Here is a 24,907-nt window from a genome sequence, read left to right on the forward strand (position 1 = left end):
TCTGCTCCTTTGGGTTTCCACCTCAATCGGAATCAGTATGGGAATCCTGGCACCATTAGCCTTATTTATTCATAAAAATGTAAAATCTGCTCTATCTATAATTCTAGGCAGAGTACAAAATGACATACATATTAAAATTTAAAACCACCAAAAGTTTACAAAAAATATACATCCACGCATCAATACTGTTCACCATATTTGCATTAGGCAGGTTTCTAATGTTGTAGTAATGAGCATGGGCAATATTTTTATCTGTATCTAATAGATAGATCAGAGATTCAGTATCATCAGACATATCCAATGTACATAACGTAAGAGGCTGGGAAACTTCCCACATAGTTTCTCTTTGAAAATCTGGGGGCCACTGGACCGTGGGTACATGCATACCCACAGACTTTGCTCCTGCTTTGTAACATGTGCAAAGTTAATACTATAAAACACACACAGGAATTTCAAAATGAAATCCCATCATATATAAGCCCATGGATTACAGTTAAATCCTAGTTTTCTGTTCCCATCTTGAGTCCCCGGTCCCTTAATCTTCTCCATGTGGTAGGAGAAGCTTCCCATTCTACATTCTAGTTGAACTCTGTGCATGACTCATCATTTCCTGTTGCTCTCAGAGGGTCTGGGGGCTGATTATATATGTTTATGTATGCATATTAGTGGCCCCAGTTGTATATATTATTGAGGGTTATAGTGTGCTCACTGATAATTTAAAGGTGTACCTGGCCTTGATACCAGAAGATAGAAAGTTACCTATTATTCATAGTTTATTGCCCTAAGGGCAGAGCATAGCTGAAAATCACTTCTTTTCTCTAAAAGGAAAAATATAATAGTGATAAAATTCTAAATATTAAATCTTAACTTGAGTCTAGTAAATTATTTTAGCATTTATTACTATTCCTTTCTTTTAAGGGATTTCTTTTTTGGCCAAATAATTTCTTCCTTCTCCCTTGGGCCTTCATTCACAACTACCCAGAGATGTCACCCCTGTTTTTTACCAAGTCCTTCCTTTGATCTTGCCAACCACTGCAGACAGAGGCCACAGACAACATCTTTGCAACTCTTTACGTGTGCATTCTCTAACAGACTGATACAGCAATCTGGGCATTAAAATACAGTGCACAGTTTTAACATTAAGATAAATTTGTTCTAACTCCCAATGTAGCAAGCTAATATAACATATCATAGTAACACGGTAATGACAGCAGAAAAAGACCAAATGATTCATCCAGTCTGCCCAGAAAGTTTCTTATGGTAGTTACTACCATTCCATGCCCCATGTTTCTGTTGAGGATAGTAACTACCGCTCCGTGCAGGTTACCCCCAAGTCTTATGTAACGATAGCAATACTTACAATCTAAACCAAGCAACAGTCAAACTCATTACAAAACTGTTTTTACAGGCTTGGCTGCCTTCATGATAATTTAGACAATGCTGCTTGAACATGCTTTGCTTTTTGGACTTGGCCACAGAAACAGCTCTGTGCTTTTTCTAGGGATGTGCAGAGGGATGCCATACGTTGCATTCGGGATTCGTATTCGTTGGGGGGCAGATACGTTGCATTCGGCAAGGGGGCCCCCCGATATGTTTATATGTTAATTCTTATTCATTTCCCAGCTAAAATTAAATTAACTACAACCCCCCACCCTCCTGACCCCCCAAGACTTACCAAAACTCCTTGGTGGTCCAGCGGGGGGGTCCAGGAGCCATCTCCTGCACTCACAGCCTTGGCTGCCGGTATTCAAAATGGCACCGATAGTCTTTGACCTACTATGTCACAGGGACTACCGGTGCCATTAGTCAACCCCTGTCACATGGTAGGAGCAATGGATGGCCGGCGCCATCTTGTGCTAGGCTATCGGCGCCATTTTGATTACTGGCAGCCGACAGCCCGAGTGCAGGAGTTCACTCCTGGACCCCCGCTGGACCACCAGGGACTTTTGGCAAGTCTTGGGGGCCTCTCCTGACCCCCACAAGACTTGCCAAAAGTCCAGCGGGGGTCCGGGAGCAACCTCCTGCACTCCGGCCGTCGGCTGCCAGTATTCAAAATGGTGCTGACGGTCGGCCCCTGTGACATAGTGAGGTCAAAGGCTATCGGCGCCATTTTGAATACCGGCAGCCGAGGGTGTGATTGCAGGAGATGGCTCCCGGACCCCCCGCTGGACCACCAGGGAGTTTTGGTAAGTCTTGTGGGGGTCAGGAAGGTGGGAGGTTTGTTTAAATTGGCTCCTTTAGACGGCCGAATAGTTCGGCGAAGATTCATTGTATTCGTGGGGAATCGCGATACGTTTTGCTTCCCCATGAATACAACGAATATGGCCCTATACGTTGCGGATTCTCAATTTGTAGGGAACAAATGCACACCCCTAGCTTTTTCCCAACTGTCTGCATATCAGTATCCCACACTGTAAAAGCCAGGGCCTAGTGTTGGCTGTCATCTGAATTTAATTCCCCCTTTTTCCTCCTGCCATTGAAGCAGAGCAGAGCTGGCGGGACATATTAGGAGAACTAGGCACCACCTAGAGAGCCAGAATGGGGCAGGGAGCAATAGGTCGACACAAAGGTGCCATGTTTGAAAAGGGAAGGAGTCATGTGGTCAACACAGAGGTAGGTGAGATCGCCGATAGTGCAATTTGAGAGGTCGGAGAGAAAGAGAGAGAGAGATCACCACTTAGGGCGGCTGGACATCCTTGAACTGGCACTGAAGCAGAGAATGATTTTGCAGTTGTGTCACAAATATCAGGCTAATTGGATAAGGGTAGTAATCCCCGTGCCTTCTATTAAGAGTAGTAATTGTCGCTCCATGCAGGTTACCCCCATGCACCCTTTTCTTCATTTCTAACCTCTAGTCTTTAGGGATCTACCGTGTTTATCCCATACCCTTTTGAATTCTGTTGCAAATCTTAGTATCATCTGCAAATAGATAACATTTACTTTCTATCCCTTCCGCAATGTCACTCGCAAAGATATTGAACAGAACCGGTCCAAAAACAGATCTCTGTGGAACTCTACTTGCTGTTTTCTCTTCAGATTAGGTTCCATTTACCATTGCATAATGTCTCCTGCCAGTCAACCAGTTTATAATCCACTCCACCACCTTGGCGCCTACTCCCAAGCTTCTCATTTTATTTACGAGCCTCCCTTGTGAGACAGTATCAAAAACTTTGCTGAAATCCAAGTAAATTACATTGAGCAATCTTCCTTGAGCCAATCACCCAATCAAAAAAAATCAGATTTGCCATGTGTCAAATCTTCTTCCCTAGGTTTTGCGAACCTTTCTGTACTGTATGGTTATCTTTCCTAGCAAGGTCATTGGTCCCCAGATGGATGATAACATTGACATAAGAGTCCCTATTTTCTTCTATCATTGCTTTGACTACTTGGTTTGCATTTCCATTAGCTGAGGATCCTGGAAGGCATTTAACTTTTGTGTCTCCATTTAAATGAGTTCCCAAATTGGTTTCTCTGATGGCTGAATATCCCAGTAGAAGAAGCTTTCTTCTATGACATTTGATAATGTTTAGGGGTTTCTGGGTGCATTGGTTGAATATATTTCTCTCAAATATCACTTCATATTCTATGGCTGAAGCTTCTGTGTTTTCCAGTGCAGAAAAGGCATTATGCAAGGGTAACAGCAGGGAAAGTGGGTATCTTTTCAATACAGGCCTTATTCTGCCAGAGCCCACTGTAATCCATTTATTCCTGGGTTCCTGAATCCTAGATGTCTGACTCCTCTGAAGAAGCAGGAGATGGTATACAGGATTCCGCACAGCTGGGGAAATTGGGTATCTTTTCATCAAGATATACTAATGCATCGGTAGTTTTAAAAAGCGAGTTGCCTTTAAAATGTGCATTTGGCACAGGCCGAACACACATTTTAATTCAGGAAGGGAGGGGGAGCATCCCAGTTAGGTAGATCGTGCAGCCTCACTTTGTGAATAAATAATGACTTATCCAGCAAAGTGGCAGTGGCAAAACTCATCAGATAGTAGGATAAGTCAGTACTTATCCACAAAGTATATTGGACAATTTTCTTTCTGCTTTTATTGTTTACTTTAAGTGCCAGTGTAGTAGCGCTTGAAACTTAACTCAATCTCTGACCCTGGAATTAAGTTTCCAGCTCTAAGAACATCTTGGCGGACTAATGCACCTCTCTGCATCTGGGAGTTATACTAAATGCCCTCATTTGCATGGGATTTCCTTGAAAGAGAGCTAAGTATTACTCCCATTTTAGAATGCTCATTTTGTGAGCTTAAAAATTCTTGCTTCATTGGCAGTAAATTTTATGCTCACAAGTGTTGAAATATAGGCAATGTGTGCAATGGCCGGAACACACCTTTCTGCATCAGCATTTGAGTTTGGCCAATAGGTGTTGTTGATTTTGCAGTGGCAAGGGCACCCTCCTCTGGGGCTGTGAACCTTTCCTCTCCAGTAACTCACAAACACAGTCAGAAAGGTTTCAGTTGCATAAAGATGTATCCTCTAGTATGACTTCTGTTGCTGACTTTTTTCCTGAACATTTGCCCATGGGTTACTAAGATATTTATACTCCCCCATGTGTTTTGTTTCTATAGTGACAAGTAACATCTCAGAATATGTTGTTGATGTTGAGATAAGTTTCTTTGATCCACATGATCCACAGTTTTTGGAGCTTTTCAGAAACTTTGTAAATAGTCCAGAATTCCTTGCTGCGCTAAATGCCTCAGAAACAGATGTCACTATTGAAAGTGTGAATATTACAACAGGTGAGTGCCTTATTGTTTTGGGGAAAATTTCAAACTGCTTGCATTGGGTCAAAGCCATAGGTATTTTCTACCTATGAACTTTGCACCAGTTTTCAAAAAGGAAATACATTTATACTTTCATTTTGAAATTTACCATGGGTACAAAGTATGTATAGACATTTGCACCTATTTGTTGTGTGGGTACTTTTCAAATGAACAATAACAGCCATAAATTTGAAAATGCTTTCTACCTGTGTGCTCCCCCCCACACACCCCTAAACATACCCCTTAGAGCATTTCATCTACATGCAGCTATAAGTATGGGTATTCTGCTTTTAGCTGCATCAAGGCAGAGTAGTTTTCAGGCAGGCTAATTTAAAGGTGTTTGAGAAATGTATGTCACCAGTCTTTCACTTATTCATTGTTTTGGTAGAAGTGCTTGACATTTTTTCAGCTTGAGTTCACCAAACTGAGCTGAAGTGCCAGGCTTTTAAGATTTAGGGCATCTGTGGCAAGCTGTGTGAGGCTACAAAGGGGACTATGTACTGAGTGAAGATCTACTCCCATTTGGCATCCATAGAAAGAATGCTTGGGGTAGCTTTTCCAAAGTGTCTAACTGGTCAACTTTGGGAGTTAGTTGGCTAGAACTGAGGTTTGGAAAATTGACACCTCCTGAGCAGCTAAATGAAACTTCCTGGGGTCCCGATGTTCAGCGCTGGCCTGGTAAGTAATTTAGCCGGATATAACTTATCTGGCTAAGTTACAAGGGATATTCAGCGGCATAGGTGCTACTTGGCCGATAAGTTAAATCCGGCTAAGTTAGACCAGCTCTATGGCTAATCTACCTTATCCGATTAACAAATTGGCCAACTAAAAGTTAGCCAGACTGCTAGATAGTCGGACCACTAGATAGCCAGATAAGTTCAACTTATCCGACTATCCAGCGCTAAATGTGCTTTCAATATCAGGCCCCACATGTTTATTAGGAAGCTATATTTAGCTATTTAAAAACTGAGCATTCCCAGAGGATTGGTTTTGGGGGAAGGAAACTTATTTGGCTAGTGCAAATTTTCAGTGCTACACAGCTAAGAAAAATGGCAATCAGTGTATTCAGGAATAGTTCACTTAAATGTAGAAAGTTAGGGCTGGCTAGATTTAGGCCAGTTTTCAGCTATACCCTCACCTTCCGCCCTGGCAGCTCAGTCTTTAAAAGAATGTTCCCTGGAGCTAGCAATCACCCTTCCTGCCACCCTGTTAGCCCACTCTTAGAGAAAACCTGCCTGGAGCAGGCAATCCTCATTCCCCGCAGTACAAGCTTCAAAACACCATCCAACTAACCCATCTAGTCCAATCTTCCCCATCTCAGAGGCAGAATGAGGTATACTTAGAACAATTTGAACTCAGCACTGTAGCAAGAAGGAGGTGAGCATACCACCTCCTGCCTCTAAGACAGGGTGGGGGTGAGAGAGACAGACACAATAAGAGGGAAGGGGGATCAGCATGGGGAGACATTGAGGGATCCAGGGGGAGAAGATGATTACGGAATCTGGTGATGGGGTAGTTTCCTTTGAGATCTTACCATTGTAGAGAAATGTGATCACCAACTGTGGGGGTGGTTCTTCTGAAGATCGAACTTCTGGGGTCGAAGTTAGGTGGGTAGATCCTCTGTAACCTACTTTTAGCTAGCTGAAATTTGCTGAAAATTTACCGATAGGGCCCAAATTTAGCTTTTCAAGTCAATGGTGTGCTTTGAAAACATTTTCAGCTTGATGAAAATATTCATGGCATAACTGCAGAGTGCTAGATGTTCAAATGGGCTGACCAGCATTTGTGAATTTTGTAAAAACATATTAAGGAGCATTTTGATAAGAAAAAAATCCACAACAATACAAAACATTGCATTTTAGATGCTACGCTGCTCAGTATCACTTAACTTTACATTGATTTACCTTCCTTCAGCTATTTGTTTTAACACCATTTATGTCTGCTTTTCTTGTATAAGCCAAACAGACAAATAAAGAACTACATCTATATCAAGGAAAATCTACTCTCTTCCTTTTGATTTGAAGCATTTTGAAAACATGAGCAAAAGGGAGAGGTTAGCACAGACCTAAGAAAATGCTTTTGCAATTTGACGAAATTTCACCATTCATGTTAATTTGTTTTGCACATCCGTACTTGTAGAGATGCAAACAATTGTAAATAGAGGCAATAGTAAGGGTTTGTGTAGACACTAGGCAGAAAAGATATTGCCAGGTCAATGAGGCCCCGGGACTCTAACATGATGCACATTGGAAAAGTCATCATTCATGTAGCCATTTACAAGTATCAGACTGAGAGATGAAACTAGGGCACTCTGGCATTATATAATACAATGATTTTACTTTATTACGTACCCGAGCTTTCGCCAACATTTCAGTGCACAATTCAGCTGATTATCAAAGCTACAGAACTCACTGTATAAGTAACTATTATAACCTTGATAACTTCACCCACCTCACCCTGTTTCTCCTCTCCTACCTTCTCCTTCACCGGCAATGGTCTGGGAGAACTTATAGTTGTGAGATTTTGTCTGCCAAGCAGAATCTGCCTCAGCTACGTTCTGGATGGGAAACCATTAGCAAAGATCAGATGCTGAGGGCAGCAGAAGGTAATAGCAAAGCTCTGTAGTATTCCACCAAGCAAAAATCACAAACCCTGTGGTGTGGCTAGGATCATTCCACATCAAGAAAAAATAAGAAAAACAGCTGCCCTGATAACATTCTAAGGTAAGGGTCCAAAATGTTGGCTAGGTAATCAAGTTTTGTGTTAAGCTGGAGTGATTTGGCTGCTTTCTTGTATTTACATACGCTATACTGTGGGTAAACATTGGCTCTGGAAGCATCAGTACATTAAATTGCCTTACGAAAAGCTTTAAAAGTTTGTAATTACTATTTTTATTTGTGCTTTTGGCATCAGCACAAATGATGCAGTCTGTTTTTGATTGTATTGGGTAATAGGATGGACTTTTAAGGTTCTGATTATATGCTTTTTTTTTAAATTAGAAAAAACTAGCAGTACAGTTTGTCCTAGGAACTCTGCAGTATGTAAACCTAATTACTAAACTAAGAAACGCAGTGAAATTCAGACTGTACCTAAATGTTCAGTTGCTTTTGGGAGAAGCCTACAAGTCATACAAATAACATCTTTTCTGATTTGTGCTTTTCACAAGTATGCAATATCAGTGGGAATACAACCCAATGTTGCTGTGAAAACAGATATAAATGGCCTACCTACACGTGTTCCAGTGCACCATCACAGAACTGTTCCTGTATCAGTACTTTTCCTTTGGAAGGGCCATACTGTCAGTTGATTTCATCTCAAGGTAAGAGGAAAAGGCTTTTCCTCAGTATAATACAATGCGCTCATCACAGTCCTTGAGACACACCTAGCCAGTCAGCTTTTCAGGATATCCATAATGAATGTGCATGAGATAAATTTGCATACAATGGAGGCAGTATATGGAATCCACCTCATGTATATTTATTGCAGATATCCTGAAAACCTGACTGGCTAGGATTGCCCTGAGGACTGGGTTGAGAACCCCTGGTATAACTGGTAGAGTATTATGTTTCAAAGCGATAAGCAATTATTATTTTTAATGTAATGAATGAAACTGAAGAGTAAAACTGTATAAAAGGGGTTCATGTTTTCTTTGGGATAGTGGGAAAGGGCTCAAGTTTTGTATATCTGTAACTAATTGCAATATGACTGATATGCCTCAGACAAAAGGGCAGTGAAACCCTGCAATATTTCATATAGCAAAGACATATTTTACTAATTATAAAGAAATAATGTTTGTAAAATACTTGCTGTGTCCACATGGTTGATAAAGGCCAGAAAATGCAGTATCAGTGTATTATAGTTCTGATGGTATGTGACTTGAAAGCAGTTAGTTTGATTATGAGCGTGATTTCACTGGAGTCTTAGAAGACTGAAATATCTTTTCAAGGACCAATAGATAAAGTTGTTGTAGTGCATGAGCTTTCAAGACCACACAGGTCCCTTATTCACGTGTCGCATAACACTGTTTTTATTGATCACACAACCTACCAAGACTCCAGTTTTTCCCATGGTCAGTGTGGCTATATCCTTGTGATTAAATGAAAAGCAATATGTTCACTAAGTGAACTTGTTTGGTGTAGGGACAGAGCATTAATAAAACAATGCTGATATGCATCTCAATTTGTACAATGTATTACATGAGAATATGAGCTATGGTTGCCAACAAGGTTCAACATCAACCATTCTCCCTTTTTAAATATTATTTTTTAAAATAATTAATACAGTGCCTTTTACCACAGTAGAAGAATAAATCCATAAAACCAATTACCAGTTGAAAAGTAGGACCAGGGCCAGTGTGTCCCAATAGGCAAATTAGGCGGTCACCTAGGGTGCCAGCCATTAGGGGGCAGCAAAGAGTAGTCATGTGAGGCCTCGAGCGGAGCCCATCCCACTCAAGGCCGAAAGAAGCATAGACTCAGCGAGCTGTGAGCTGCGCCTCTGTTTGTATGTGTGTGTGTTGGTGTGTGTGTGTGTATGTGTGTGTGCGTGTGTGTGTGTGAGAGAGAGAGGGAATGTGTGTATATGAGAGAGCAATGGTTAGTGAGAGAGAGGGAGGGAACCTTTGTAAGGGTGCTTGTGTGAAAGAGACAAGGAATCTAAGTGTGTGTAAGAGAGGGGGCCTGTCTGAGTGAATGAAGTCGGGGCCAGAACTGGGGTCTGGACCAACGGGAGGAGAGGGGTCAGGCACAAGGTGAAGGTTCATCAAGGGCGCCTAATACCCTTGCACTGGCCCTGAGTAAGACCATATGCATGATTGTTTATATTTCAGTTTAGTGGATTTGGGGGGTTTTTTGGACCATAGTTGTATTGTGGACTTCTGTGTTCTCTACTTTAAGACCACTCATAGAAAAGCAGGTTATCAAATAGCAAGAAATAAAAAAATGGATAGACAAATCAGTTAGGAAAGCCACTGCAGTATCTGCAGAAGAGATAGATTTGGAATTGTTAAAAATAGATGGAGAAAATAAAGGCTAAAAGTAAAATAAACAAGGAGAAAGAATAGAGAGAAAATGTTTATACCAAACTAATGGTATCCTGAAAACTAGGAAAATCAAGTAGTCTGTCATGCAATAGCATAAAGAGTGAAAAGACAACAAAGAGAGGATATAAGGCTTACTGAGAATCTGAAGATATGGGAGTTGTGCCTGTGAAGCACAGAGAAAGTGCAATACAGTTTATATTCAATCTGGTAGTGGTATGCAGTGAGCAGAGTGAATGGTGAAAAGAATAAGGTGAAAAAAATCAGAAGCAACTTACTATCAGATATGGTGCTGAGCTCAAGATAAAATGTACAAGAAAATGAAACAGTCAAATTAACTAGGATCATATTGTATTAATGTAAAGTTATCTAAATGAAACAGTTATATTAGAATTTCTGTAGAGGATTCGGAGTAGCACACATGTAATAGACGTTAAATGTCATGAATGACACCAGCTAATAGCTTCACCTTGTGGGTATGACCCCCCACTCACTAATACCACTCCATCCTCACCCTTGCTCCCATCTCCTAATCCCCTTTCCCTCCAAAAATTGGGCTCATATCAAAAACAACGACATTCTGTTCTGGAGAATGACATGGCTGCAGCTTTCATTTCTATTACATTGCAAAATTCTCTAAATAATAAACAGGGTCCTTCTGGGCAATTTTTATAAAATGGTTATTAGGCATACATATTTACATAACTTTACTGCTACCGCCCCACCCTTGTCTGCCGAGTACCTTGGAATGGTTAGACTTCCCCTTGTTCTTATTTTACGGCTGGCAATGTTTTATTGTTTTAGGGTAAGGAGGCCCAATCCAAGCCTGGAGGAGAGGTCCATAAACTGTTATTAATCAATAAGGAATAGTAGCTTGGGATCTATTTAATGTTTGGGTACTTGCCAAGTACTTGTGACCTGGCTTGGCCACTGTTGGAAACAGGATGCTGGGCTTAATGGACCCTTGGTCTGACCCAGTATGACAACTTCTTATGTTCTTATATTCTTATAGAAATAACTGATGGCCAGACTTTCCCCCCTTTCAACTTTTTCCCTGTATTCAAATAAGGGTACGGAGGCACTATGTGCACATTTACACCTCTTTGCAAGTGGTTGTAAAAGTACATGTGGATTCCCTCCATGGCAAATCCAAATAGCAAAGAGAGCAAAAACTGCACTCAATAGTAACAGTTCCACCACAACGAGTGCAGAAACATGTCACATAATCCAATTTTTTTATTTCCAAATAATCTTTTTATTTTTACATGGCTGGCAACTCCACTGTTAACATAAAAATACTTCAAAGGGTCCCCCGACACGGACCCGTGTTTCGCCGAGGCTGCGTCGGCAGGGACAGGCAGTATTTTAAAGAAATCAAAGTCGATTCATAAACATTGGCGCTCCTTGAAAAATGTTTATGAGTCAACTTTGATTTCTTTAAAATACTGCCTGTCCCTCCCGACGCAGCCTCGGCGAAACACGGGTCCGTGTCGGGGGACCCTTTGAAGTATTTTTATAACAGTGGAGTTGCCAGCCACGTAAAAATAAAAAGATTATTTGGAAATTAAAAAACTGGACTATGTGACATGTTTCTGCACTCCTTGTGATTCCCTCCATGGACCATTTCCATTTTACCTTTGGCTGAAGCTTCAAAACTGCAGCACCGGGGCATCAGCTTATATGCGAGTATAGCTGCATTTACAAATAAAAACACACAATTTGGGGCAGCCTCCTACTGCTGCCTCTGGTGTGCTTTTGTTCTTGTTATGAGTTAAAGCATCCCGCTTCTATTGCTATCCTGCCTTCTATTAAAAAAACAAACCAAAAATAAAAAAGTAGATTCTGGTGAGGGAGCCCTCCCAGCTACAAATAAAGTTTTAAAAAACCCTAAAAAACCTCTAGGAGGTGCAAATGGGTGTGCGTGCGCTCATTAATTTTCAAAGCAGATATGTGGGTAAGTCTGCCTGTACTTTCTACAAGCAAACTTTAACCCTATCCAGACTGTTATAAAATTAATCTCCCTGTGTAGAAATGGATCTTTGAGAATAGCCCCGCCAGGTGTGCATGTAAACATATGTGCATAACGTGATAACGTTTTTGCACGGTAGGTGCTCCGTGCAGGGATAGGATTTGGTTTACGCACTGCTGGGTGCAGGTGTAACTTGTGCATGTTCTGGGAGACCTTTACCCCAGCATTTTCAAAGCAGTATTTATGTGCATAAAATTGCTTTGAAAATTGTTTATACTCTGCTTTTCAGGCACTTCAAATTGAATTACATTCAGATACTTTGTGCATTTCCCTGTCCCCAGTAAGCTCATAACCTAAGTCTGTATCTGACGCAATGAAAGGTGAAGTGACTTGTGCAAGGTGCATGAACAGGATTGAAATCCTTGTTTATCTGGTTTACAGCCCACTGCTCTAATCACAAAGCTACTCCTTCACTCCAATGGTAAATTAATTCTGTGCGCTCTGCATGGTGTTATAAAATGACCTTCAGTGGCACAACTTCTGCTTGTAAACTGTGGGCCAGATTTTCAAAAGCATTTACTCGAGCAAAACTGGTTTTTGCTCGAGTAAATACACTTTACTCAAGTAAGTGGGCTTTTCAAAATTGCTACAATATATGCCATTGAATTGTCCATAGGATTTACTCAAGTAAGTGCACTTTACTCGAGTAAATAGCTTTTGAAAATTGCTACGATAGTATGTCACATTTACATGCGTAACTCCTTTGAAAATGACCCCCTTAATATACAGACTTCTGAAAATTCAAAACTCTGCGCAGGAAGTTCTATCTACATCACAAATCCATTCTCTGCCAGAGTGCATATTGTGAACGCTCATAAAAATATGTGCATAATCAAGTTACATGCACACTTTTATACATATTTGTGTTGGGCTATTGTCAAAGAGCTGCTTATGGGCATAATACTGGGTTTTAGGTGCATAAGTGTCTTTGAAATTCATCCCCCTTGAACCTGACACATGAATGAAGGTCAGCATTTGATGTCTATTGAAGTTTTAAGTTTCCCTGTCAGCTCCTAGCACTTCAAGGAAGGAAGGTGACAGCTATGCATTTGTCCTGTGCAGTTATGCACTACTTCTTAGCCCTTCTCCCTTCATCTTCTACTAATGTACTCCAGATTGCTCCTTTATTACCCAGACCATCTGTAAAATGATCAGGGAAATTAGCAGGCCAGTGTCTGCAGTCATTCTGCGCTCATCAATCTGTGAATAAGCAACATCAAACTTCAGTCAATAACGTTCATGTTCATGTCTTTTCCCATTGACAGTCATTATAACGAACATGTCCCTCACAATCAAGGAAACTTTTACAGCGGATTTAAACAATCCTTCTTCTGGACTCTACATAAATTATAAAACTAAACTGGAATCAGTGGTATGTTATTATTCATAATTTTTTTTTCTGTAAAGATCTGCCTATGAAACAGATTCTTGAAATGAATGTAATGCAATACCTGCATTTAGAAGGCTTTCCTTGGCTTATCCATGAAATGGTCAGATTAAGGGTGAATTTCCTGATCTTATTCATTTAGGTATGAATCCTGGTTTCCCCATATTCCTTCCTTCTCCACACACAGATACTGTCTCCTCCCTCATGGACTTTGGCCCAGACTGGTCAGACTTCTCCACACAGAACTCACCAATAGCTGGCTGATATCCTGTTCAAGTCTCACTGCTGAGTTTCATCCAGTTTTGGTAGACCACTACTTGAAAGGGAGCCTCCTGGCCCTATTCCATAAAGACTTTCCCCCCTAGCTATAGAGTGATAAAAAGTCCTTTTTTAATAATGCCTTGTGAGGCCTACAATATAAAAAGTACATTAAAATCAATCACATTGATTTTAGCATGATTTTTTTTTGCTGTGCAGACTATCCCGATGCTTTACATGAATATGTCCAAATCTAATGATCTGTAGAGCACACATCTGCTCAAAGAGCCATGTTAAAGTGAGTGCAGCATTTTGAATGTGCCCACTCCAAGATTATCGTTAGTAAATTTTATCCCCCATGCTAACTGGCACAAAATATCCAGCAAATTCCACCTTCCTCCGTTGCCAGATCTCCTGCTCTGGGACTGGCAAGGCAGCAGGAAAGGAGCAGGCTATGTGTGCCCTACCGCATCACCAGTCACTTCAAAATGGTGGTCTTTCCGCCTCGCATTTTGAACTGTCCAGCAGTTTTTTTCATAGAGTACGTTTGGCAAAACTTATTTGTACTTTAAGAAGGTAATTTTCAGCAGCCTGAGTAGGGCTAAAGTCCAGGGGTATATATGTCCAAATGTCTCCTTTGAAAATTCCTGGGTTATGCTTGTGTGGACTTACAAGCATGAAGTTGCACCTGCTCCAGAGATTTTTCCCAAAATTAATGTGGAATTCTCTATTACAGAATCTCCCTTATACCTGTACGTATTGTAGCCCCTGTGGGATGGCTTTGCCCTTCTATCCTTGAGATGGACACCTTCGAAGGGCTGCAGTCACAGATTTCTCCTTGACTAAAATCAGATTACAGCTAACAGTTATGGATCTCTAGTACATTGCTAGAGCTCCAGGAAGGATAATTTTCAAACTCCACACGGCCCCCACATATGCGCATAGATGGCTGCACAGAGATCTACATTTCCAGTTCCAGCACTGATGACACAGTAAAACAGAAAGAGCTGGCCAGGATCATGATAGCAACGTGCCACAATCCCGGCAGAAAACTGAGATTTGTAAAGTAATCCAGATTTAGGGTTTTTAGCATTGGAAAAGGAGTAGAAGGAGCAGAGGGAGAGATGCAGAAAAGGGCTTATTGTTAGAAAATTATGTGGAACCAGGCAGCGAGTGGGGAAAACCAGCCCTGGACCCCTTGCATTTTTAGTTTTAAAATCCTCTTTGGTGGATGGGGGAGGTGCAGCCCGGCAGGGCCCATGGTTTACAGTTTAAGTAGGGGGCTGTGATTCCGGCTGCTAGGCCCATGATGTACTTTTTTTTTCTTTAATTCATTATGACCACTTAACCAGCTTTATTCTCGTGAATATAACCAGTTACGTCTAAAGTTACCTAGCCACACGAGGCTGGATAACTTTAAACCTAACCAGCAATATTCAAAAGTTATCTGGCTAAAGGTAGCTGTATAACTTTAATTGAGAATATTCAGTGGGATATTTATACCACTGAATATCCAGAATAACTTATCCAGCTAAATGTAACTGGATACATTATCTGTTTTATGTTTTTTTAATATTAGCCTTCTTTTGGCAAGGGGGTTCACTATGGCGTGTCAGTAGCTCACCAAACTCACTACACCCTGGAGTTCTCCAAATGTGTGTGTGTGTGTGTGGGGGGGGTGCTGCTGGTGCTGTAGCTTAGGGGTGTGCATTCGTTTGCAACGTGTTGGCAATCCGCAACGAATATGCCATATTCATTGTATTCATGGGGATCACGAAATGTATGGCGAACCCCCACAAATACAACGTATCACTAACGAATAAACCCCCCACCCTCCTGACCCCCAAGACTTGCCAAAAGTCCCTGGTGGTCCAGCAGGGGTCCTGGAGCGATCTCCTACACTCGGGCTGTTGGCTGCCAGTATTCAAAATGACGCCGATAGCCCCTGTATCAGGTCGATCCAGTAACGTGCAGTTAAAGATTGCCCGTCTGTAACGTGCTGGGAGCGCACAATACAGACGAGTAAGGCCATCCAGCCATACAGTCTCCAGTTTCACGCGTCCTTAGCGCTTCCTAAAATAAACACCTAACCCTTTCCGCACCCAGCATGTAAATGAACGAAAAAGCTGTATAATGAAGGAATTAGCTATTCCCCTCCGATACTGTAACGGGCGCTGATATTATCTCCTTAGGAACGCGCTGTTTTGCCGCGGCCTTAACCTGTTAGTTTACCGCCTCCCCCTAGTAGGAGTTAGGACTGTGTAATAAATCCATCGACACCGCTTAAGATACTCAAACACAATAAAACAATAAGCCTGGCACCTTCCTTGATGTAGTACGTCCCGGATGCCCCCCCCCTCCCCAGCGTGCCCGCCACTACCCCTTTCATCAGCTGCATCCACCCATTATGCCCCTCACGGGCATGTCCCGCTTCACAGAGCGCTCCCACTCAAATCCGTTAATGGGTATATACCCTTTCGCCCCCCTCACAGCGCCATGCTACCACTGCGACCCGGAGGAGGTGAGGCACAGACGGGAGAGGAGAAAAAGCAGAGCCGAGCAAAGCAAAAAAAGCGACATCACACATTGCATAAAATAATTTCTCCAGCCTTAAAGCGACTTACTTTTGGGATCTGTCAAGATCCCAAAAGTAAGTCGCAAAAGTAACTTACTTTTCTAAAGCCATCAGGAACATGATCTTAGCTCCTCCGGACGAAGACGAAGATGGCCGCCTGCACGGGGAAAGCGTGCAATTGGCCGCTGAAGACGTGACCTCACGTCTTCAGCGGCCAATTGCACGCTTTCCCCCGTGCAGGCGGCCATCTTCGTCTTGAGCTACGATCGTGATGGCTTCAGAAAAGTAAGTTACTTTTGCGACTTACTTGACAGATCCCAAAAGTAAGTCGCTTTAAGGCTGGAGAAATTATTTTATGCAATGTGTGATGTTGCTTTTTGAAAAAAAAAAAATTGCTTTGGTTTTCGTCGCCGCCGCCTACATGCCCGATCGGGAGGGGGGGGGGTTTTAGTCGGCGGGCCAGTGCGGGGGCGCGGGAGCCGGGGATTTTTTTTTTTTGTAGGCCTCATGGGACTGCCGGGTCGCAGTGGATGCAGCTGATGAAAGGGGTAGTGGCGGGCGCGCTGGGGAGGGGGGGGGCATCCGGAACGTACTACATCAAGGAGGGTGCCAGGCTTACCGAACCGCTGCTATTGCCTCTGCTCGCAGGTCTATTTCGCCGGCTTGCTGCACGCTTTTGCTTTGCTCGGCTCTGCTTTTTCTCCTCTCCCGTCTGTCTTCGCCGCTGTGCCTCACCTCCTCCCGGAGCAAGGCTGCTTTCGTGCCCTGCTCCGGGAGGAGAGACACAGCGACGAAGCAACAAAGACTTTTCGTGTTTTTTTACACTTCCTGGTTCCTGTCATTCCAAATGCCATTTGAAATGCCATTTGAAATGACAGGTACCGTCGCACCCTGGTTACTGTATAGGCGCTGTATTAAGCGCCTATACAGTAAAATGGGTTACGCGGCCATAACCCTTCCCTACCGCTTTAAAGCCGCGGCATGCATTTGCATGCGATTAGAGGAGAGTATCGGGGAGTTAGTGAAGAGAACTGTGGGTGCGGGGAGGAAGGGTGCGCCTGACACTGCCGCACTGTTTCTACCGCGGCCTTACTGGATCGACCTGATAGTAAGGGCAAAGCTAGGTCAGGAGTCCCCCCCCCCCCCAAGACTTGCCAAAAGTCCCTGGTGCTCCTGCAATCGGGCCGTCGGCTGCCAGTATTCAAAATGGCGCCGATAGCCTTTGCCCTTACTATGTCACAGGGGCTACCGGTGCCATTGGTCGGCCCCTGTCACATGGTAGGAGCACCGGTAGCCCCTGTGACATAGTAAGGGCAAAGGCTATCGGCGCCATTTCGAATACCAGCAGCCGACAGCCCAAGTGCAGGGGATCACTCCAGGACCCCTGCTGGACCACCAGGGACTTTTGGCAAGTCTTGGGGGGGTCAGGAGGGTGGGGGTTGTAGTAAATTAAATGTAAAGGGTTGGGATGGGGTTTTTTTTTGGGAAACAAATGCATATGTAACTAATGAACGGATTGGGGTCCCCTGAGAACGGATGCAATGGATTTGGGTCTGATAAATACGAATACCGAATGGGACGAATCCGTCCCTGCTGCACATCCCTACTGTAGCTTAAGGGCCCAAGACTTTTAACTGTTCTACACAATTAATCCAAAGAAAGGTCCACACATAGTGTGTTGGTGTTCCAACCAAATCTTCTACCATGAAGAATTGTCAAAAATAAAAATGGCATATATACATCAGTGTGGGTTGTATCCATAGTACATTTGCTGATAAATCTCAAACTTGGGAGTTGGTACTATTCTTTCACCCCTTTCTGGGATCTCCTACTTTTCCTTTTGAAATTAGGTTTTTCCTGTAAATGCTGATGAGTCCCTTTTAGTAAGGCTCTTCTCCCCATGAGATTTTCATTTACTTATATTCTTCTTTTTCAGGAACTTCAAAGTGGATTACAATGGCCCCCTCATTACTGCTCCCAGAGCAATCTTATAAAGATGCCCATTAGCCATCATACTTTTACATTTATTGATTGATTTATTTAAAAATCTTTATTTACTGCAATCCTAGCCTTAAGAAAATCATCTAAACTGGTGTATAACACTTTCTTTAAAAACATTAATAATGCACATAATTATGCACATAATAAAGCAGTAAAATGAATGAAATCGTATCTGAACAGACTCTAAGTAACAATCACAACTAAAGCCAACTACCAAGATGTTGAAATAGTCAACGCAAAGGCCTTTAACAGGGAATCACCAGCAATATTGAGTTTTCTTGACATATATATATATATATATATATATAGATAGAGAGAGAGAGAGAGAGAACTGTATGTATATATATACACACACACACACACACACACACACACACACACACACATATACACACACACACACATACACACACACACACCCCAAAAAAAAATGTCATAGTGTCTTGCATCAATAGCATGGTATCTACTTGATGTTTGGGTACTTGCAAGGCACTTGTAACTTGGATTCACCACTGTTGGAAACAGGATGCTGGGCTTGATGGACTCTCGGTCTGACCCAGTATGGCAATTTCTTATGTTCTTATGTTTTCCTCCACCTTTGACACCTGTGGCATAGATGAAAGCTGTTTTCTATGCCCTTCTCCTCCTCCAGATGTTGGGGTGGCATTTATTCCTTGACTCTACTCCTTAAGCTTAGGTAGTTCTTATTCCTGCATCTTCCTGAGTACAATGTCTGGGTGGATGTACAGATCCCCTCTCCTACCAGTGGAACTTGAAGTGTCCTCTCTGTCTGCTTAGGTTTCTGCAGTTCAGAATTGAATTGTTCAGATGGGACAATACAGAAAGCCTTCTATAGCTCCCTTTATTTTGGGAGGAACTATGGAAGATATTAGCTAATTGTAAAATATTTAGCTCCCAAAAAGCTTGATCAAAAGGGATCAGGCCTGCAGACGTTATGCAGGAGAGAAGGAAAAAAACACATTCTACCCAGAGATCTCCTAGTTCTATATATCTTAAAATCTTAGGTGGGGGGCGGGGGGCACGCTTACAAAAAACAGAATCATCCATGTCAACACTTCCAGTGAGGGTGTTGTGGAAGATGGTGCTAGTCTCCTTTAAATGTTACTTCTACAGGGACATACTGTCTTGTAAGGAAGCTGATGGTGCCTTACACATTTAGGATGATTTTCCTATGTGTATCACCCCAATCCTTGGGGATCGCAAATAGGTCTGGTTTTCTGAGTAACCAAGTGATCAGACCAAGGACCTGATTCATTAAGGCTTTTCTCCCTTCTATGTTTATAAGAAAAACTTTGATGAATCAGGCCCCACATGTATGGAAATATGCCTGTTGAATATTCATTGTGGATATCCTGAAAACCAAACCAGTTTGTGGCCCTCTAGGACCAGGGTTTATGCAGCTTTGGTCCATTGCGTACTCCATTTAAATCTTTTCATTTGTACTTTGTTTTATTTTTCAGTTTAACGACAACTATAAAATCTTACCAGGCTTTATATCCACAAGCGTTACAGGTTTCAGGTAAGAAAACAAAACAGAAAAAAATATTTTAAGGATGCATGAATTAGGAAAAATGATTCTGAGATCAGCTGTCGGTTAACATTTCCTTGGATTGATTGGGACCTCAAGTATCACTGGCGTCTATTGTGAGTCTTCCAAATGTAATCCTTGGATGGTAATACGCAGATAATAGATCCAAAGGCTCACAATCTAAGTGTGGATCTTGTTTGCAAACTTCTCTAAAGGTGTTCAAATGAATCCGAGTATCCAGGGCTCCCTGTTGGGGAAGCTTAACTTTAAGGCCCTTTTGCATTGGTTACTATTACACAGCCCCTTCAATCCCTCTATAAACAGCACAGATAATCTCCAAAGACTATAGCAGCAATAAACATACTGGAATATGAGTGGCTTTCAATGAAAAGTTCTTTACAGCTCTTTGATATTAAATCCAGTTGATTAACAGATTGAAAAATTATCCAGCAAAGGTCTTTAGCTCCTCACTTCTTTCAAATTAATCAGATTGTAGAAAGTGTAAACATTCTCCCCAGTTTCCAAATTTACTTAAAACGTTTTCCCATTGTGGAATGGCTAGAATTTTAGTTCCAATTATTTAGCAAAAATGAAAAGTTCCAATTTTCATAACTCTTCCATAGTCACTGTTCTCTTAGATCTCCTTCTGGCAGTACCAAGTTGGCCTGGGGGCGTGGTTTCGGGCCGGGGCATTCCGGGGGCGTGGCCGCGCCCTCCGGAACCGCCCCCGGATCGGGTCTCGGCGCGCCAGCAGCCCACTGGCGCGCGTGGATTTACATCTCCCTCCGGGAGGCGTAAATCCATGGATAAAAATAGGGGGGGTTTTAGATAGAGCTGGGGGGGTGGGTTAGGTAGAGGAAGGGAGGGGAAGGTGAGGGGAGGGCGAAAGAGAGTTCCCTCCAAGGCCGCTCCGATTTCGGAGCGGCCTCGGAGGGAATGGAGGCAGGCTGCACGGCTCGGCGCGCGCCGGTTGCCCAAAATCGGCAGCCTTGCGCACGCCGATCCAGGATTTTAGAGGATACGCGCGGCTATGCGCATATCTTATAAAATCCAGTGTACTTTTGTTTGCGCCTGCTGCGCAAACAAAAGTACGCGATCGCGCAATTTTTAAAAATCTACCCCTTAGTGAAAAGGGCAACCAAACGAGAGAAAGGAAGGAGAAAAAAAATCTTTCTTCTCTAGTGGTAAAAGGGTCTCCAAAACTCCAGACCAAAAATAGGGTAAATGCACTTTGTTCCATCTCTCTTTACCCAGGTCTCCGTCAAGAAGACCTCCAGAGTCCTTGTCCCCTCCAAAAAATAATCAAAAATGGGGACTGCATTAGTAAGGGAGGGTGAGGAGAAAGAGTGAAAAGCACCAGAGGGGGAGGGTGGAGACAGGGAAAGAAAAGCATCAATAGTGCTCTTTCAACCTCCTTCTTCCCCTGGTGCTTTTCCAATGCCATGAAAGTAGCAGAGGAGGGTACCATCAGGTAAAAGTGCTTCTCTCTTATGTCTTCTGCCTGCAGGAGGGAAGATGAAAAGATGGAGCTAAAACCTGCAGCCCTGCAGGAAGTGGGGTGGTTGCCATGATTTTCCCCAGGGCCAGTGCAAGAGTATTTGGCACCCTAGGTGAACCTTTGGTTATGTATCCTCTCTCCAACTTACCTATTGGCAGCAGCTCCAGCACAACGCAGTATTGGCTCTAGCACAAAGCCCTTCTGAATCTCATGCTGGCAGGTTTTTGCTACTCCCAAAATTTTGGCATGCTAGGCAACCATCTAGTTTGCCTAATCGGAGCACCAGCCCTGATTTTCCCCAACATAAGAAAGAATCTTGAATCTTTATTTCAATAAAAAAAAGCAATGATTGATACAGGGGCATTATGATATTCTCTTTTTACTTTTCATTCCTTTCTATATCATTGTTAACATTTTATTAGCTATTTTGAGTTCTACCACACACCGAGCTGAGGATTTCAGTGAATTGTCTACAATGACCTCAAGGTCCTTTTCCTGGGTGGCAAGTCCTTATACAGAACACAGCATTATTGCATACAGTTGGGATTAATTTTTCTTATGTGCATCACTTTGCACTTGTCACATTAAATTTCATCTGACATTTTAATGCCCAGTTCCCAAGTCTTGCAGGTGCTTCTGCAGTTCATCACAGTCTACTTGTGTTTTAACTACTTTAAATGTGTTTCTGTCATCCTGCAAATGTGATCACCTCACTCATTCCTCCTTTTTCCAGATATTTTATGAATGTGTTAAACAGCATCAGGTCCCAAATTCATGGAGCAATCCACTATTTACCTTAATCTATTGGGAAAACTGATTTAGTCCTCCTCTGTTTCCTGTATTTTAATTAGTTACCAATGCACCATAGTGCATTAGTACCTCCTATCCCATGATTTTTTAATTTCCTGAGGAATTTCTCATAAGGGACTTTGTCATTTGCCTTCTGAAATGAAAATCCAGATACACTATAGAAACCAGCTTGCCCTTATACACATGGTTAACACCTTAAAAATATCTAGTAGATTGGTTTGGCAAGACTTCCCTTTGCTAAATCTATGATGGCTCTTCAGCATTAAGCTATGTCTATCCACATGGCCAGTAATTTTTTTTTTAAGAATAATTTCTACCATTTTGCCTGGTGCGAACATCAGGCCCACCAGTCTATAGTTTCCTGGATGACTCCTGGAAACATGTTTAAAAATTGCATTACATTGGCTATTTTTAAAGAGAGGTTACAGATTACTAGCACCTGCTGGTTTGCAATTTCATGTTTGAGTTCTTTCAGAACTCTGGGGTAAATACCATGCAACCCTAGGGAGTTGTTACTCCATAGTTTTTCAATTTGCTCTGTTACTACATCTTTCATTTTCACAGTGATTTGCTTCATCTCCTCTGAATTATCATCAACTTTACCGGTGTGAGTATCTCACCAAGACTAAAACTCTAGACCTTTTTGCAAGAAAAACTTTCTTACTAATCTGTGTGTCCTTCGTCACATCTAGAAAAAGAGATATAACTTAATTGATAAAGGATTTATTAGATGCATGAAAGAACAGCCTCATTGTCCATTATTTATCTGTCTCTCTGGAGAAGGTCACTATAAAGGTGGCCATCTCTAGATTTTCTAAACTAGAATGCTCTAAAAAAGCAGAAATATCCAACACAGGGGAAGAAGAGGTCTGCTGAGCTCTATTTGAAAAAACACTTTTAACAGGCAAATAATACACTTTAGCAATATCAAGAAAAGTCTCCTTGAATACTCTGAGGAAGTCTAAATAAAACTTCACCCTTTTAATATATGGACTACATTTTAACTGGGATTCCAATAAAGTGTTTTAAAACAATGTCCTTACCTCATATAAACTTTCAATCTTTTAAAACACTTCTAGCCCTGCTAGACTAGACTAACTAGACTAAGCTAAACTAAAATTGTAATCAATCTAAATATCCAAATAAATATAATTTTCAATTGTTTACATAATTCAGCACATAAACGCAGAAGAAACTGGTACACTTAAGATTATACCTGAATAGTTTATAAAATATTGCTTATTATCTCCCTGAAAATACATATGTATGCTTCAGTGCATGCACATTTTTTAATGCAGGAATCCACACAGTTTATATAGCAACACATGTATATGCTTTATGCATTAAATAATTGAGCCCTCAATTTATGCATAGTGGTAAGTATTTTATAAAATTAGTTGATGCATGCACATGTCTTGCTTATGAAAACACTTGTGTGCATACTTTCAAGCACTAGTTCATCTACTCCTGCATAAGTGACTCAGACTTTCACCAGTCCACCTACACTCTCCAAAAGTTCAACCACATTCTCCACCATTATTTCCAGACATCCCACCCAAAACTGCCAAAAAAAGAGAAGATGGATTTAATTTCCTTGACTTGATTATTAGGTGTAAAAGCATATGTACATGTTTAATGATATATATGCATATTCCATTTATAAAATACTGTACATAAATGTGTGCATACTTCCAAACCCTGACCCAGAATGCTCTTGAAATGCTCTCTTTTGTATGGATATTTCTCTGCAGCAGCGACAGTTTGCATATACTCCAGCCCTTCTGAAAATTTGCTGCAGAGAGGTTACTTATGCGTATATGTGTTAATTTTACATGTACAACCTCCATGTAAGTCTAAAAATTCACCACTTAAAGTTCATACTTTTTTAACCTCCATCACCCATTCCAGAAATGCATTCCATATATCCATGACCCTTTCTATGAAAACGTATTTCCTGACCTTGCTCTTGAGTCTGTCCCTTCAGAGCCTCATTTCGCCACCTCTTGTACTTGAATTTCTCTTCCATGAAAAAAGGTTAAATCTTCCGCATCATTATTACCTTTTCAGTATTTGACTACCTCTCTCATGTCTCTGATGTCTCTCCTCACCTCTCCTTCAATCTCTAGGGATGTCAGTTTGTTTCATGGGGACCCTAATTCATTTCTTTAGTTTCAAAATGAAAACAATATTTGTTAATTCATTTGATTCATTTTTTTGTTTGCCATTAAAGTCAATGGAGGAAACAGTGCAGTCTATTTTGGTTTTCTCATCAGTTCTCATGGAAATTATGGGAAGAAATCATAAGAATGGCAAAAGGACTCCAAGCTACCTAGACTTTGGAAAGGTACACCAAAAGTGGCATGAATAGCCTAAGGCTCTGTAAAGAGGCAAAGGAGTAACAGAATTGGCAGGAGTTCTTTAAAGCATCATCAGCAGATCAAAGAAGAAAGCTAGTGTGGAAAGCACACCCTAAAGCTTCAAAAGAGGGCACCAGAAATATTGGCATGAACCTTTGAAGGCATCATGAGTGGCAAATGGGCACAAAAAATGCATCAGCATTCTAAGGCACTATGAAGGGGAACAAAGCAGAAAAGGTGATAGGAAAAACACCAAGATACTGATAGGGATCAGCAGCACTAAGAGTAGCTTCAAGATATTAAAACAACATGAAAGATATAAAGCATGCCTCCCCTCCCAGACTGGCAAGAACAACTCAAGGTGTAAGGTTTGGGGTACAACAGCAAGACAAAGAGGCAAAAAGAACTCCAAGGTGTAAAGTCTGGAACTGGCAGCAAGGTTGAGTGGCACACAGACCTCCAAGGTGTAGCATGAGAGATATAACAGCAAGGCAGAGTGACATGGGATATACCATTCTGTTGAAGCACACATCATATTTTCAGATTCAGCACAAGAACATGAACTGTGTTAAGTTTCATTTTCTTGCAATAAGCTTTTATTAAATTCCCTGCTTGAACTTGTAGCTGCTG

The 24,907-nt window shown here is 41.8% G+C and overlaps 1 protein-coding gene across 1 annotated transcript in view; it reads left to right on the top strand.

Moving 5' to 3' along the window:
- LOC115088626 (adhesion G protein-coupled receptor F5-like) overlaps positions 1-24,907 on the top strand; it is a 207,810-nt gene that overhangs the window by 157,392 nt on the left and 25,511 nt on the right. The window contains exons 4-7 of the mRNA XM_029596886.1: positions 4,581-4,751; positions 7,942-8,094; positions 13,108-13,214; positions 19,545-19,603. Coding sequence (XP_029452746.1) covers positions 4,581-4,751; positions 7,942-8,094; positions 13,108-13,214; positions 19,545-19,603 — 490 coding nt within the window. The remainder of the gene's footprint in view (positions 1-4,580; positions 4,752-7,941; positions 8,095-13,107; positions 13,215-19,544; positions 19,604-24,907) is intronic.

Source organism: Rhinatrema bivittatum, chromosome 3 (assembly GCF_901001135.1).
Source record: "Rhinatrema bivittatum chromosome 3, aRhiBiv1.1, whole genome shotgun sequence".
Classification (NCBI taxonomy): domain Eukaryota; kingdom Metazoa; phylum Chordata; class Amphibia; order Gymnophiona; family Rhinatrematidae; genus Rhinatrema; species Rhinatrema bivittatum.